The sequence below is a fragment of the Rhopalosiphum maidis genome, chromosome 1 (assembly GCF_003676215.2).
Source record: "Rhopalosiphum maidis isolate BTI-1 chromosome 1, ASM367621v3, whole genome shotgun sequence".
Classification (NCBI taxonomy): domain Eukaryota; kingdom Metazoa; phylum Arthropoda; class Insecta; order Hemiptera; family Aphididae; genus Rhopalosiphum; species Rhopalosiphum maidis.
Genome location: NC_040877.1, coordinates 61,122,749 through 61,139,198, shown reverse-complemented (window position 1 = coordinate 61,139,198; position 16,450 = coordinate 61,122,749). Strand labels below are relative to the sequence as shown.

General features: G+C 31.2%; 3 protein-coding genes across 3 annotated transcripts in view; 1 reads left to right on the top strand and 2 right to left on the bottom strand.

The window, feature by feature from the left end:
• Nucleotides 1-957: 957 nt before the first annotated feature.
• LOC113549868 (myosin regulatory light chain sqh) lies at nt 958-4,595 on the bottom strand. Its single transcript, XM_026951354.1, has 4 exons — nt 4,439-4,595; nt 2,919-3,117; nt 2,626-2,855; nt 958-1,422 (listed from the first exon to the last, which is right to left on the bottom strand). Exons 2-4 carry the CDS (start codon nt 3,103-3,105, stop codon nt 1,318-1,320), a joined length of 522 nt encoding a protein of 173 aa, XP_026807155.1. The 5' UTR covers nt 3,106-3,117; nt 4,439-4,595; the 3' UTR covers nt 958-1,317.
• Nucleotides 4,596-4,816: 221 nt separating this feature from the next.
• Nucleotides 4,817-16,328, top strand: LOC113549869 (mitochondrial import receptor subunit TOM20 homolog). The gene is made up of 2 exons (XM_026951355.1): nt 4,817-5,176; nt 15,209-16,328. Exons 1-2 carry the CDS (start codon nt 5,168-5,170, stop codon nt 15,719-15,721), a joined length of 522 nt encoding a protein of 173 aa, XP_026807156.1. The 5' UTR covers nt 4,817-5,167; the 3' UTR covers nt 15,722-16,328.
• LOC113549867 (sushi, von Willebrand factor type A, EGF and pentraxin domain-containing protein 1) overlaps nt 9,060-16,450 on the bottom strand; it is a 62,008-nt gene continuing 54,617 nt past the window's right edge. Inside the window, exons 5-20 of the mRNA XM_026951352.1 lie at nt 14,054-14,149; nt 13,833-13,955; nt 13,407-13,697; nt 13,144-13,293; nt 12,873-13,052; nt 12,595-12,780; nt 12,202-12,323; nt 11,884-12,124; nt 11,605-11,778; nt 11,125-11,304; nt 10,766-11,002; nt 10,461-10,640; nt 10,210-10,383; nt 9,970-10,149; nt 9,794-9,902; nt 9,060-9,727 (exon numbers count right to left, since the gene is read on the bottom strand). Of these exons, the coding sequence (XP_026807153.1) occupies nt 9,487-9,727; nt 9,794-9,902; nt 9,970-10,149; nt 10,210-10,383; nt 10,461-10,640; nt 10,766-11,002; nt 11,125-11,304; nt 11,605-11,778; nt 11,884-12,124; nt 12,202-12,323; nt 12,595-12,780; nt 12,873-13,052; nt 13,144-13,293; nt 13,407-13,697; nt 13,833-13,955; nt 14,054-14,149 (2,864 nt within the window). The 3' untranslated portion in view covers nt 9,060-9,486. The remainder of the gene's footprint in view (nt 9,728-9,793; nt 9,903-9,969; nt 10,150-10,209; nt 10,384-10,460; nt 10,641-10,765; nt 11,003-11,124; nt 11,305-11,604; nt 11,779-11,883; nt 12,125-12,201; nt 12,324-12,594; nt 12,781-12,872; nt 13,053-13,143; nt 13,294-13,406; nt 13,698-13,832; nt 13,956-14,053; nt 14,150-16,450) is intronic.

Sequence of the window (16,450 nt, the reverse complement as noted above, 5' to 3'; positions counted from 1 at the left end):
AATACATTTTACGAATAAATTATTTTAGGTAGGTAATCATATATACATTTTTTGATGTTACATCGAATTTTTGTTTTATTATTAAACTATTATACATTTTTGCCACATAAATACTTGTTACTTTTTTAAAAATAAACAGCCATTTACAAATGTATCTTTTTGTTACGAAAATTTTACACTTTAAATCTACTTTTTTTCCCAACAATATTTATAAATTTCTCTATAATTTAACAAGAATTACTAGAAGATTAATAAATAAATTTTGGTTTTTGGTAATGCTTAACTCATCAAAATGTAGTCTTTTCGCTTAATGGCGAAACAAATGTTAAGTGCTTACTTCTCAATTTTTTTTAAGATTTAAAGTTGGTCTGTGCCAATATGAAAGTGACAAACAATAAATAGTACTACTATTTATTACAATTTATTGAAATATATTATGGGTAATGACAATTGGCAGAGTGTGAGTGGGTAAATTTTAGCTATATTTTACCATTGCCTACACTCAAAGCTAGATTTTGAGTTTACTTTTTCCTACATATTCTGCTAATATTGAATAGTATACAATAACCAATCATACCTGTAATATAATACACATTAACAAAAGACTTGTGTTAGTTCTTTGATTAAACTTTAAATTATATCAATAATAATTAATATTATTGTAAAAAAGCTGAACATTCTTTTATAATTTGTTATATTAGATATACATTCACTTAGTATAAACGTTCAACATTTTTCAAACTCTAGTAATATGTAGTTGTTAAATTTGTAATGTATAGTTTTATTATATGTTCATAGACTAGGCACTGTATCAATGTTTATTTCATCTATATAATTATTATTTTTAAGTATTTATAGATAAATTTAATAGTTTATGCAAACATAAGTCTTTGAAACATTATGTATGAAATAAATATGATAGGGAAAGAAATCTACCGGTTAGTGAATTTTAATTTTAATCTAAATAAAAGGAAAAATTACTATGGACAGTATAGGTAAAAATGTAAACATAAAAACAGATATTTCTAAACCATAAAAAAGATAATATTAAAAAAATTTTGTAAGAACGAGTAACAAAAAAAAAAAAAAAAAGTTGTATAATATAAATGTAATATTTATGAATGTTTATGAATTAATAAAATATAAAACTAAAAAGGTTACATATATAAACTTAATAAATAATTATTTCACCCATTATTAAGTTTGAATTATTATTTAATAATACAATTTTCGATATATTATATAAATATATTAATTTTAATGTTATGTTGAGTAAATGTTTAAGATGAAGTATTTTACTTTATATAAAAGGCAAAATTAAACTTCATCCTTTTCTTTTGCTCCGTGTTTCAAAATACGTGTAAATTCTATATAGTTGAACATTCCTTTGGAAATTGGAGCTTCACGGTACATTTCATCAACCTTAAAAAGAAAATCTATTAATCTATTATTCATACTACAAAATCGATAGAACCCCTTCATTGATAAGAATAGTCCAAATGCACTAGCCAACCACATACCTTATTAATAGGAATCGAAAGTGCTAGGCATTGCTTTTTTTTTTTTTGAAGTTACAGAACATTGAAAGTAAGATACAAAATCGTTTCACACTTTTCAAATGTTGTATAAGAACTTAATTTAGTTCATTTATGTATATTTAGTTTTTAGTGCTATTTTGCTAATTAATAAGTCTTAAGTGGATATGGGCATATTTTTATTTAATAAAGAAAACAAGCAATATAACTTAAATAAAGTAACCAAATTAGTATAAATGAAAACATGTATTTTAATTTTCTTGTAATAGGTATATTATTGGTTATTATTTGATGACATTGGACAATTAATTCTATTTATTCCCAATAATTTGGTTATTTTTAAAAAATATGTTGATACATTGTACAATAATTATCATCATACATATTTATATTTTTGAATAGGAACAAACACTTTTAGGTAGTTCTTAAATTCTCACTATTATTTTATATGAAAAATTTTTTTGATAATTTTATTTTACATTTTATCAATTTTTAGTGCATATTAGCTGTATTGCACCATTTCAAAATTAGATAAGACCTACATTTCTATTAAAAATCAATCTAGTGATCTAGTGATTAATAGTAAACATTTATTGAGTACAAAATTAAAATCTAATAGATTGTAGGAAAAAAACAATAAATATAATCCTGAATATAAAAAAACAACAAAATTTAGCTAAATATTGTATAAATAACTTTTCCAGTTTTAAATCATTTAAATGATTCGTGTTACTTAGAAGTTTTTGTTATTTATTTAAACAATCAATTAACATCCACAATTTTGTATTATTAATAAAACTTATCGAAGGTAGATGTAGAAAACTCTGAAAACTACATACAAAATTAATAAATAATAAACCACCAAATAGAAAATGACGAGAAAGAGAAAAAAAGATCAAAAGACAATTGTTGAGCAAAAATTCTATAGGAACTAAGAATTACTAATCTTTAATTAATATGTGATATTTTTTAGTGTTTAAAAATTTGGAAGTAGCTTTTTAATAATATTTCATCTATGTTTAAAATTTAAATACAGAATACATTTATATTTTTGTTATAAGTTGAAATAATAAATATAAATAATACATACATCTTCATCTGTAAATCTATCTCCCATAGTAACTAAAAGCTCTCTCAGACGTTCTTCATTAATTACACCTTCGTTGTTTTCATCAAAACAACCAAAGGCGTTTTTTATTACATCTTCAGGATCTGTACCTTGAAGTCTTTCTCCAAATAATGTTAGAAACATAGTAAAATTAATTGGGCCAGGTGCATCATTCATCATGCCTTCTAAATAATCATCGGTCGGATCTTTGCCTAAGGATATTCATATAATTTTTAATTTTTTTTTAATATTTAGAATAAGAATAGTTAATATACCTAAAGAAGCTAGCATATCATGCAAATCTTCTTTGTCAATGAATCCGTCACGATTTTGATCTATCAAATTAAATGCTTCCTTGAACTCTTGTATTTGTGCTTGCCCAAACATGGCAAACACATTTGACGTAGCGCGCTGCGCTCGTTTCTTTGTGGTTGCCCTCCTCACTGCCGTTTTCCGTGACATGCTTGATTCGCTCTATAAAAATAATCTTAAAATTAATATATACTCAAGAAAATTAAGTATTTTAAAGTTACTGAATTCATCACTTGTTCCAATATGAAAAATTGTTTAATTTTAAAAAATATTAAAATTTTAAGTTTTTTTATTTTAAATTATACACAGTTGTTACGTAAGTTAACACTTTACTATTCTTAAACATTTTTCTCAAAAATATTGACTTGCTTATCAAATGAGTCATAAATGGGTATTTCAGATAAAAACGTTGAATGATTCATTTACATTCTTATATATACTATTATGCAAGATAATTAGAAAACATGTAAGACATTTATTCTATTTTTCAAATACAACTTCTGTTTATGCCATTTATGGTCATCACTAAATAGCAACAATTAATTTTGACCTCTTTAATGTCCATTATAAAGATATAAATTCACTATAAAAGGATTTAGATGACAAGGGTCATATTTTATTGGGTTCCCACTCCCTTTACACTAGATTAGAAATTCAAGGATATGAATTAAATTGTAAAAAAATATATTCATTTCTACATACTTATAATATTTATGAAAAATTAACCATGATACAAAATAGAACATTTTTAGTGATTTAAATAGTAAAAAAGTATTCATTATTATACAAAGAATACAGTCCTAAGTTAACAACTAAAAATATCAAACTAGTTATCACTTCTTATTTCAATTATTTTAATAAATCCAGATAAAAAATTATTACTATACAAAAATAAGAATAATGTCAGGAATGATTAGTACAATGTTTAAATATTGTTTATAAATTATAACATTTAAGTATACATATTATTAAATTATTGTTTCTTTTGACATTTTTAAAAACATTAACGTTGTTATCAAAAAAAAAAAAATATTTTGACTAGATAGTTATGTATAATTAACAATCAGTAAAAGAGAACTTAGTTAAACGAAGATAAATGTAAAAAGAAATGTCAACATGGTTACTTGTTAAAAAGATTAATCCATTACGACATTAAAGATATTCAACAATTTCTATAATTATTATGGTTCAAATAGGCATTAGGTAGTAGGTATGTCAGAGTAAACGGACGATTCAAGGACGAAACGCGTTTGAATGTGTTGCTCGTCACACACGACACTACGACATGTCGTCTTACGGTCTTAAGACTGACATAGGACAAGGACTCGTCGGAGAGAAACCGTCCGAAACAATGAACGATTAAACAAATGATAACAAACCATTATGTAGGCCAACACAATAAAAAATCAAAAAATACTAATAGTATCGCGCCGTGGGTAGTAACCTATCATAGTTTAAAAGTGTTGTCGCGCGGCATACTCACAATTTTGAAGTCTAAAAAGAAACGGATTGAAGGAAAAAATGGTTTTGCGTTGGGCGGTCGGTCGGCAAGGGACACGTCGTAGAGCGGTTGTATGAGTTTGACGTACGGAATGCGAATGACTCTGTGGTCGTGCGAGGGAATGGGAGTATGGACGCGGCGACGACGATGAGTCACGGTTATGGTGAGCGGGTGGTGGTAGATTTCTCGGTATAGATATGATGGTATTATTGTTTTTTTAAACACATCGTCGGTGACGATGCGATAAGAGGACGCAACGCTATCGCGCACGGAGGAGACCGAATGTAGCCGACCGAGGCCGACTACACCACTGGTTGGTTTCACTCCTAATGTGGACGCACTGAATAATGAAATACTGGATTCATTATAGTTATTTTTTCTCGTTTTCCGCCTGTTTCGCCGATATTGTCGGCCTCTCTATACAGTATTTGGTATCTACTGTATTATTGTTCCATAGACTACAATCCATAAGCCTCTCACGTCTTATCGGTATCGTTAAATTTGCTCGTTGCTGGTCCGGATCGGCCACCACACGTGCGAATCGTGCGATGAATTGATCGGCGTTTGGACTATTCAATTCAGTTGTGTCTTTCATGTGCCAGCAGCGGTGCACTATCGAACGGACGACACACCACCTCGAGAACAGTCTACAGACGATAACTTGGCGCGTGTTTTGATTTGGACGTCGACGATCGTTCGGGGAGGTTCGCCATGATAACGGTAAGTGAAAATCTACAACCGTCGGTCTAACAATGATTATTGAACGCCGCTTGGGCGGGGAAACGAATTAATTCACGTGGATAAAATCGTACAAAAAAACCTCGTCGGCCGCTGCTGCCGGTACAACACGATAAACACGTATTTTACCATTTATGGAAACGGCGTAGTGAAAGTTCGTAACGGGTCACAAATGATACTTTATATGGTCATGTTTCGATACTTTACACTGCGTTCGGCTCCAACGCCGCCGGGTCCACTTGTGCCCTTCCCCTCCTCGTCCGTCACTTCAAAACCGAGACATTTTTGGAGCCCCGTGTTATTGATTTTTTTTCGTCGCGGAGTCTAAATAACGTGGTGTAGTGTAACATTGACCTTGACCCTCCCGACTCCCGCAATCATAGAGTACTGCTGTACAAAGCCTCTTCCCCTGGAATATTAATATTGTTATTCTTAACACAGATACTGATGCCCTAATATTTTGTTTGTGGGACTATTATAATTCGAATACATTTTACCTACAAATGTACTACGATGAATGGATTTTAATTAAAACCAGTTCGATGAGACTTGCCCACATTAAATTTAAAATTAAAAGAAAAAAAATCAATTTACCTTCCTATTATTTACTCTTATTTTTCATGCCTGATAATTTTATAATTAATATATTGTAAAATAAATAGAAATATATTATTATTATTATTTTTTGTGTTTTGATACATAAAAAACATAAAGGTATGGTATCTCTTTTAAGAAAAATGTATTAAATATACTACCTATTTATCTATTTGTGATACACGGCACTGATACCTACCAAAACAAAATAACAATGTCTGTTATTATTTTCTTTGTAAAAAAAGAATGAATTTTAAAAATCAATATCAAAGTAAAACATTATGATATCTTGTCGTATTTACTCTACTGCCTAATTTATATCTTGATTATCAACAAATTTAACGTATTTCTGAGAAACATGGCACAGGTATTTTAATATTTATTTATTAATTTTTTTCTTATTATTTTTGAATTTCGATTGTCTATGATAATGAAATGAATAATGAGATAATGACAAACAATAATAATATAAAATAATTTTTAATAATATATTACTTATGTATAAGCATTTTTGTTTGTCATTAAAACCACTTTGGCATCGCTCATTTATTACGATAGTATATTGTCTAAGGTCTTAATATAATTATAGAGTGGTAATGGTAAAATACGGTAAAGTGCAATCAAACAGTAAAGTGCATACAACAAACATTGTTATTCTTAATACTTAAAGAGTAAGTATTTTTTGAATATTTATTATTTTTATTTCTACCTACCTACAGGATGATAGTTTATGTAAGTGTGATTAAATATTTTAAACATCTTTTAGCAGAGATTAGTTTTGTTGTTGATTATACTATTACAAATGTGTAGGCCTTGTGTTTTTTAATATTTAACTATTTACATGTATTTTGTATTCCCATACAATACTTGTCTTGTCAAAAACAAAATTTTAAATTTTAAATTATATGTCTAAAAGCATTTAATTTAGAGCTTATGTCACAAATACCTCACCTTGAAAAATAAGAAAATTGCAATTTCTTATTCAATCTTTTAGTTACCTGTCAAAATCAGTGAACATAAAACATTTTTATCCTAATTTTTATGTAAACATACAATATTTGGTATTCAATAATGTTGGATATATGTAATAGGTGTATTTGTATTTTGGGATACACTGGCTGTATTGTTATTTATCACTTAAATTGTATGTCTTAAAATGTTTGAATTCTAAAAATAGATGAAAATGTGGTAAATTTCTAATGCTACATCTTGGTATAGAGTATAGACTCATCAGACTAGAATTCAAGTGAAAAATACTTTATAGTTTCACACCTGTTGTTTTACTGTACAAATTTATACTTGTAGAGATCAACAAATTATGATTTTTTCAAGTATTCAAATTATTTCTTTGTCTTTCTCAAATCCCTTCCTTGCCAAAATTAAAAATGATATACCTATATATTAATTATGTATTAATAAATTATACTGATCAATGTATCAAGTGCACATTTCTAATAACATATTAGGTGTATAATTGTAATTTATTTATTTGAATATTATATATAAATACTGTATTGATATTTTTAATTTATATTTACGTCATATAAGTTGGTATTATATACTATATATATTTAATAGTTTATTGTTTCAATCGTGATTATTAGTTATTATTGTTTATATAATGTCTTGAGTATGATACATAAGTAAACATAAATTCATTTAGTGAAATGAATAAGTGGAGCTATTATGGTCTTACTACCATAATTAACACAGATTATTTGTGCTAAGTTTTAAAAAGTTTGAACATAAATACCAATAATCTTTTAGAATCTTAAAAATTAATTTATTACTTATATAATTATGAAGTTTCAGTTAAACTTATTACTTGACAAATATTTTATATTAATAAACAAAATTCTGATTTCTTGGAATTTTAATTTGTTTTATATCAAAATCAGTGATAGTTTAACCTATATTAAACAAATTCATATGTGATTTCAATAAGTTTATTAATTTTAATGTGATAAAGAGTTTGTTTCAACAATAAAGGAAATAAACTATTGTGAGTCCTTGAGCTTAATAAAACACTAGTCACCAACTAAATGCTCTAAATATGGACTCATAATCAACTTTTCCTTTTTTCCATAACATTTACATAAAAAGTTCAGATATTTAGATTAACTAAATCATAATTTTATTTAAAAAATAATATTATATTAAACATTAGGAGAATTATATTATAAATAATGTATATAAATAAATCGTACTTGTATATAATCATTCTTATTTCAAAACTGATCACTCGTTAATTCAATAAATGTTTTGTCCTTATTTTTATAATCCTGGGTTGATCGAAATATTCCAAAATTTTATCAACATTTCATTTATTAAATGAAGATTAACACTTTTGTATACATTACCGAAAAGAGAATATATTTTTTTTAAATTCTAATGTTTAAATATTTAAGTAATTGTTATTTCATTAATTCATTCATAGGTAGGTATTTCAACTTTAAAGAAATATTTGCGTCGATTTTACCTATCACATATCATTATTTTAGAAAGACGAAAATTAATAAGATTTATTAACTGTAAAAATAATAACATTATTTATGTTGTTATATATTGCTTTGTTTATTATAAATTTATAAAAAGTGATACCTATGTCCTTAATGTGATATATATAAACATGCATCATAATAATTACATTATAATGTATGACTAACCAATGCTTACTTTTATTGATTTGTTTTTACTTAAAATTAATTAACACTAAAGGTTGATACTCTTTTAATGTGTTTTGTAAAACAAATCATAATTCAAACAATCCTTTGTAGTTTTTGAATTCTGTCATCTTCTTTTTTTTATATTTATACATGAAATGCACTATACTAACAAGTAACAGTATCTCTTAGTCTTCTTACTCCTAAATGTTTATGATATTATGAAAGTTTTTTAAAAAATATGTTCCTCCATTTGTTTTAAACATACTATACTATAATTCATATATTTTGGACTTTATTCATTCTTGAGTATAAATTATACTTACAGTCTACTTACAGATTTAATGATGCATTCAACATCTCCTTAAATTCATAGAATTTTATGTTAAGTAATTATATTTTATTACTGATATTATTAAATATTTAGAATAGAAAAAAAATTGAACTAATTTTTATTTCTTTTTAAATTTATCGAATTTTAATAACTTAATTCAACTATATAAGAACAACAACCTCATTCAAATTATTTTCCATTATTTTCTTTATTGTACTTTAAAATACTCAACTTAGTAGGTATATACTATATACCCACTATTCATTATTATACATTTTTGACAAATATTTAAGTTTTATTTTATTCCATTAACCATAATTATGATCTATAAAGTAATTATAAATTGAAATTTGAACCAACCAAATATTTATCACAAGACTACAGAAAATACTTCATATACTTAGGTATAATAATTATGACTTATTTAAATAACTCACAGCTCACTTTTTTTACAAATTAAATAATAATTACATATTTTTATAAACAATATAATTTAAGTTTATTCATATAATATTTGATCAACTTAAATTTATACATAGGTACAAAAACGACCAGAGTTCTTTTATTCTCCATTTTTTTTTTTTATGTATTACACATATTTTACCAATTCAATAGTATTACTAACTTTGTACATTAAATATGAATTTATATTTACAATAATAAAAAATATTACAATTATCTTATACCATTAATTTGGAACATTATCGAATAGCTACACCATTAATTGTTACAGTGGCCCCAGAATGGTCTGATTTTGCTTTAGAGACCGGCGATGGCTCATAGTAGCTGTTTGGTTCATCATATGTGTAGTCTGTTACCGAATCATAAATATGATTCTGTACGTCACTTAATGAAGCGTATGACATGACTGCCGTATTCTGTTCTTCTTTGCGTACTGCTCCTTCGACGTTTTCTGTATTTTTTACTGGAGTCGGCCGTTTTCTAATAAAAACGATAATAAAATGATTTTAGATGATATATTTAATATGTTAATTTTAAAATACTCACAGTCTTAAATAAATTAAAGCAAGAAGTATGACTAGGAATAAAACAATGCCGCCTCCGACAGTGACAGCTAGACCTAAGGTTCTAGTGTCGCTTATAACTGCACCTATCGCTACAAAAGAAAATTGATATTATTATTTCTTTATTATTAAGCGGGCGTACGGTTAGTTATAACTTACGTTGGCAATATGGTTGTTCTCCTGACCACTGAGCGTCATCCAAACATTTTCTCATGTAAGGACCTATTCTTTGGAAATGAGGTACACAGTGGTATTCTGCAGCACTGTTGTATGTGGTGGTATCGTTCATTATTATGACTCTACCATTTTCAATTGGACCTGGATGCTTACAGTCGACCACTAAATTTTCAAAATAATATCGTAATTATTAAGGAATAAAGTATTTTTATATTTATTTACTTTGACAAGTTGGTGGTCTCCCGCTCCATGATCCTTTTGGCAAACAATGTCTCGTAGTGTTGTCTATCGTGAAATATCCTCGTGGACATGTGTATTCTGCTATCCCTCCGACAGTTCTCGATGCTACCCTGACGGTTAGACTATTTTCGCTCTTGAGCTCGTCGCAATTTATTTCTTAAAATGCGGTCGAAATGTGTAAGTTTAACTTGGTATTTTAGATTTGATAATTTATATTATAACTCATATCTTACCTTGACATTTAGGCGTTTCTGAACTCCATGTACCGTTTTCAAGACATAGTCTTCTGCCATGTCCGTCAAGTTGAAAGTGATCATCACACTCATACAACACCGCCGAACCGTAATATGTAACGTTAGACACTAAATTGAATTTTCCATTGTCGATACTCTCGGGAGTTCCGCAGTCGACGTCTAATAGAAAATTGAATTAAAAATATTTACTTTATACCTTTATAAATCTATTATTATTATTATTATTATTATTATTATTATTGATAAGTTATCACTAATCAGTGATAATAATATTTAAAACTTACAAAGGCATTGCGGTATTACACCTGTCCACGAACCGGTGTCATCGCAATTGCTTATCGGTTCACCAACGACTTTGTATCCTCGTTCACAGCGGTATTTGACTAGAGCGCCGATCTTGTACGTAGATGTAGATACAGCATCAGACGAAGTCCTTATTAAAGTTCGTCCGTATAAACGATCGTTACCCGTTACCGATAGTACACTGTGTTCTGGTAAAATTGGTTCAGGGCATCTTATTTCTTAAAAAATCAAAAAGTTATTTTCAAACATAACACCTTGTCGCTGTCTTAACCACCATAATTTATGTTCAGTGTTCCCCTGGATTTTTTTAACAAAATAATAATTATAGTGAGTGTGTTACCTTCGCATTTCGGTGCAGTCCCACTCCACGCTTGATTTTCAAGACAACGTCGTATCGCTGTTCCGGTCAATCTATAGTTATTGCTGCAACTATATTTGACCTCACTGTCGAGATGTGTGGAGTCGTTGGAATAATGTAACGTACCGTAAACTGGTGGTGTGAGTTTACCACAATCAATGTCTGCGTACAAAAATAATACATTTTATTATAATTATTATAACAATTGTTTAAGGTTGAAATGCATATCTCAGATAATATGCTTAGTATTGTTTACCCATTTATAATGCAGTAAATTTCGCTTAATGTAACCACCGATTAATAAAATTCGCCATTTATTAGTAACCATTGATTAATAAATTCAAACCACTCAAACCTTGACCCGTACCATCGTATTCACTGATCGCATTAAACGAAATTTGCTGTTATCAATATATAAGGGCCAGTTTTTACGCATATACCTATATTAGTGTTTAAACTCACATTGACATTCAGGCGGTGTCGCACTCCATTCGCCGTTGTTGTTGCACTGCAACGTGGTCGTGCCAATCAATTTGTGACCCGGGTCGCAGTGGTATTCGATGCTTGAGTGGATATTGAAATCGTAACCAACTACGTAACCTCCGGTAGGCACTTCTGGCTCTTGACATGTGATCACTATCATTCAATAAAAACCGCAAATGATTTTTTTTTTTAATTAATAATTTTTTTAACAAAAATGACTAGGTTAATTGATTATTATTATATAATTGTTATACTCACGTTGGCACGTGGGTGGGTCAGCGGACCATTTTGCTTCTTTAGTACAGATCTGTCGGCGGCTGGTGTGGGGCTGGAGCCAGTAGTCTTGTTCACACGTGTACTCTACGATACTACCGTGTGTTGTGGTACCATTTACTAGCGAAGCCAGTCCGTTTTCGATGATTTGCGGAGGTCCGCAATCTACGAACCGGCATACCAACGGTTTGCCAGACCATTCACCTCCTAATCCGCATTTCAACTCCTATATAGATAAATAAATACATCGTAAAATCTCGATAAAAACTGCATGACATATTACACAAAAAACACTACACTGACCTGCTGTCCGCCGACGGCTACGAATCCCTGATGACAAGAATAGACGGCAACGGATCCAGCTTTATGACCTGTAGCGGTGACAGCGGCTCCCTGCACTTCGGGTGGGTCTCCACACCAGTCGACTACAGTCAATAATTGAAATATTAGATGAAATATAATCTACTAAAATTGTGTGCATTTATTTAAACAACCCAAAATTATTTTTATCTTTTATAAAAACTTAATATCAATCATATTTAATAATGTATTAACTGTATTAGAAAAATAAAGTTTAGTTAATTTATAAAAAAAAACTACGTTAAATAAATAAATTAAAATCAATCTAATTATGAGTTATTACTTAATGTCCACCTTGTGGTGTCACCCAGCAAATATATATTTATTTGTACGTACATAGACATTGCGGAGTGCGCCCACTCCATTTTCCGTCTTCAGTGCATGTCCTCTTGGCGTCACCATTCGACAGACTGTAATTCTGGTTACAAGTATATCTAGCGATTGATTTGAACGTCGTCTTGCCGTTGTCTTCCAGTGTTATGGTGCCATTTTCTATAGCGTTCAACGGTCCACAATCGACGTCTATATGTATATCGTTAAATTGTCATATAAAATAGTTATATTTCGATCAGAATTTTTAGATATTTTGGGCAATGGGTCACTATCATACTTACATTTGCACGATGGCGCTGTCCCAGTCCAAAACCCATTAGAGCTGCACGTCCTCTTAGCCGAACCCTGCGTGGCGTGTCCTTCCGGACAGACGTACTCAATTACTGACGACACCTTAAACGTATACGGGCTCACAATTGTACTGTTCACCTTGATGTCAGGACTCCCACAGGTTGTTGGTGCTGTATGTAAAAATGCGTTATAATTAATAAACTGTCAGTATGATAATATCTACCGATTGAATTTAGTTACGCGTTGTATGGAAACACTCACTATATTGACAAATCCAATGTAAATAATCCAAATTACATCCTACGTCATTCCACAGCCATTCGCGGCCTCCGTCGAGCACTACACAATTCTGTTCGCCATTATAGTTATTTGGTTGATCTTTTCCCCACGTGGGTTTTGTTATCACGTCACCTACAAGTAAATCAATAAGGTATTATATTATTGGTGTATGTATACATTCCGTTCCTCGTCTTAATAATAATAATATTCATATTATAATATTATATAACATGCAATATTCTTACCGTTGACCCATTTCCACGTCCTGGACGTAAGGCCAGGTTCTTTTTGCGCTCCGATCCAGATCAACTGGGTCTTAAGTCGGGATTTCCGTCGCTCAAGCTCTGCGGCCAGAAATGTGGACGCTGATCCCCGGAATCCGTGCACAATGTCGCCGCCTGTAGCCTGACATTTTTGCCGGGCCTCAACAAAAGACGCGCCCCGATTCACGTTGAACTCGTAACATTTATTGTCGAAAACGGCTACGTCCGTTTGCGCTGACGAACTGCCCGGCGCGCAGCGGTCGATAGAAAATTCTATAAACAGATTCAAAACCACAATAAAATATATAGTTTCATTTAAAACAAATTGATATAACATGAGGTTGTGTTACTTCCAATAGTTACATTTTGGATTTACCCTTAATTAATATAATATACCCATAAACTAACCTTCGGTAGAATAGACTTCGACTTCACACAAGGACAACGATCCTTCAACGCCAACCAATTGCAGAAATACATGTTGTCCGACGATTTGTCGTGCGCAGCTAAGGATTTTCGTTGTGCCTTCCTCTGTAAGAGTTGTATAATTAGATCGACTGTCGTAACAGTAAGGGCCATGTAACAGTTGGACCAGTTGTCTCTATATTTGTAGAGTTTAAAAAACTTACCGATCGTTCCCGGAAACCAAGAACACAGTGGATTCCTTTGTAATTCTGCACTGCTATTCCCGACCCTTATCTCTATGTCCTGCAAAGGCTGATGACCTGTGCACACAATATATATATCTCGTTAGTACATTTTTAAAATAAATATAATGGTTTTAATTTTCCAATATATCCAATTTCAAATACATATTGCATTAAATTTGTGAATCATGGTGGATTTTCCATGATAAGTAAAAATGTCGTTGTGTGTTGCTGAGTAAGGGAAAGGGTGAAATTGTTGTGAATTTCTAGGCTGAAGAAATAAATAAAAATACAAGTAGATACTCAACTTAATCGGTTTAAAAGAAACTCTATGTTATTTTTTTGCCGAGAATTATTGTTAGTATCAAGGTTCAATGTATTAGTTGACCGTGTGTATTTTTCCCCATTATAATTATTATATTATGATGTATACAAAGCGCACATGAAAAAAATAATAATTAAATTGGGTGTGGCGTGCAAATGATCCACATAGTCATGTTCCTCTACTGCACTGCAATTTGGTGAAGGGCAAATATGTCCTTCGCTCGTTATATTCTGCTGGTTAGAATAGCGAACAAAAACGTTTAACCGTATGAGTTGGATGAAAAAAAATGGTCGTGGGCGATACTACAGCAGCACGACAGCGTCAGGTTCATTATCATCGTAACTCGAAACTAGTTTTGTAAAAAAATATGAGGTATCTACCATTTAAACGTCCCAACAACTATAATACACAATCTCCTACACAGATTTATTTATTTTTATTGTTATTATACGTTGTTATATATTTTTCTTTTGATAACGTCACTTGTCGCATTCATATAACAACTTTACTACACACACCACGTAGGTAACGATTGCAACCTTCCGACGCGCGCGGTCAAAAGATCTTATCTATACGTTGTTTCGTATTTAAACCGCAATTAGGTCTTAGGTACACGTCGTCGAAACTCGGACCGGGTCCTTGGGTTTTTGACATGCTTTAGATCGGAATCGGCTCACAAATTTCGTTTATCGTGTCTATCGAATTTTGCGTTTGAATGAATAACACATATAATGCGTATATTATAAACGATACTAATAATATAGAAATAATGAATTTGCGTGTGTTTTATATTATTTTTACTATGTCCGCAGACCGAAGTCTCGAAGACCGCCATCAGCGCTGCCGCGGCAGGCATCGCGGGCCTGTGTTTTGTCGGCTACTGCATTTACTTCGACCGGAAGCGTCGCAGCGATCCACACTTCAAGTCGAACCTGCGCAAGAAGCGACTGCTGGCCAAGGAGCATGAGCTCGCGGCGCGGGCTGCCAAGTCAGCGTTCCCGGACTTCACCGACCAGCAGGCTGTGCAGCGGTTCTTCTTGCAGGAGGTGCAGATGGGCGAGTCGTACTTGGAACAAGGTGACGCGGTCCGCGGTGTCGAACACTTGGCTAACGCAGTAGTAGTATGCGGCCAGCCTACCGAGCTGCTCAACGTCCTACAGCGCACGCTGCCCGACCCCGTGTTCGAAATGCTCATCAAGAAGCTGCCGGAATTGGGCAAGAACCTGATGCGCAGACAGCCGCCGCAGCAGCCACAACAACCGCCGTCGTCTTCGACATTCGGCGGTCCGGTCATCAGCGAGCTGGACGTGTCCGACGTCGAATAGTGTTTTTTTGTCGATTATTAATATATGTCGTTACGATGATAATATTATAATATTATTATGCTGTAATTCGCGTGTGCAGTGTACAATAATATCGTATAGAGACGCCACCACACTGCCTCCCTACACCATCACAACCACCCTGCGCGTTTTCGTGTAATATTGTAATTTGATTATTATTATTTTTTTTTTCAATAATAAATTTATTAGATACAAAAAAAAAATATAGACTGTCGCTGTAGAAAAGAGATTTTATTTATATATATGACGACGAGTGTTCAGCGATATTATACACGATAAATAATAATAGTAATAATAATAATGTAAGTTTTTTTTAGCCCGACAACTATCTGTCGTTTGTCGTGAGTAGTTTCACCGCCTATTACTGGCTACTCACCGTGTTTGGGGGCGATGGTGGTAGCGCAGTTTAAGCACTATTTTAGAGTGATGGTTTTCGGGTAATCGTATTTTTATTATTCATAACGTACAAATTAAAATAATGTATAAAATCGTTCATCGTCGTTTACTAATTCCTGACCCTGAAATTGTTATCATTATGTATACATTATGTCCCGTTACAAACATGTCAAATAAAAATATTCACGAAAAACAGCGTCTTATTGTCGTTATTACACTGTTATAATGTTATTATTATTATTATTTTTTATTACGAATACGTGGCTAACCTAGAAGATAAAACGTTTTGCCGTATATATATAGGTAAAAAAAATT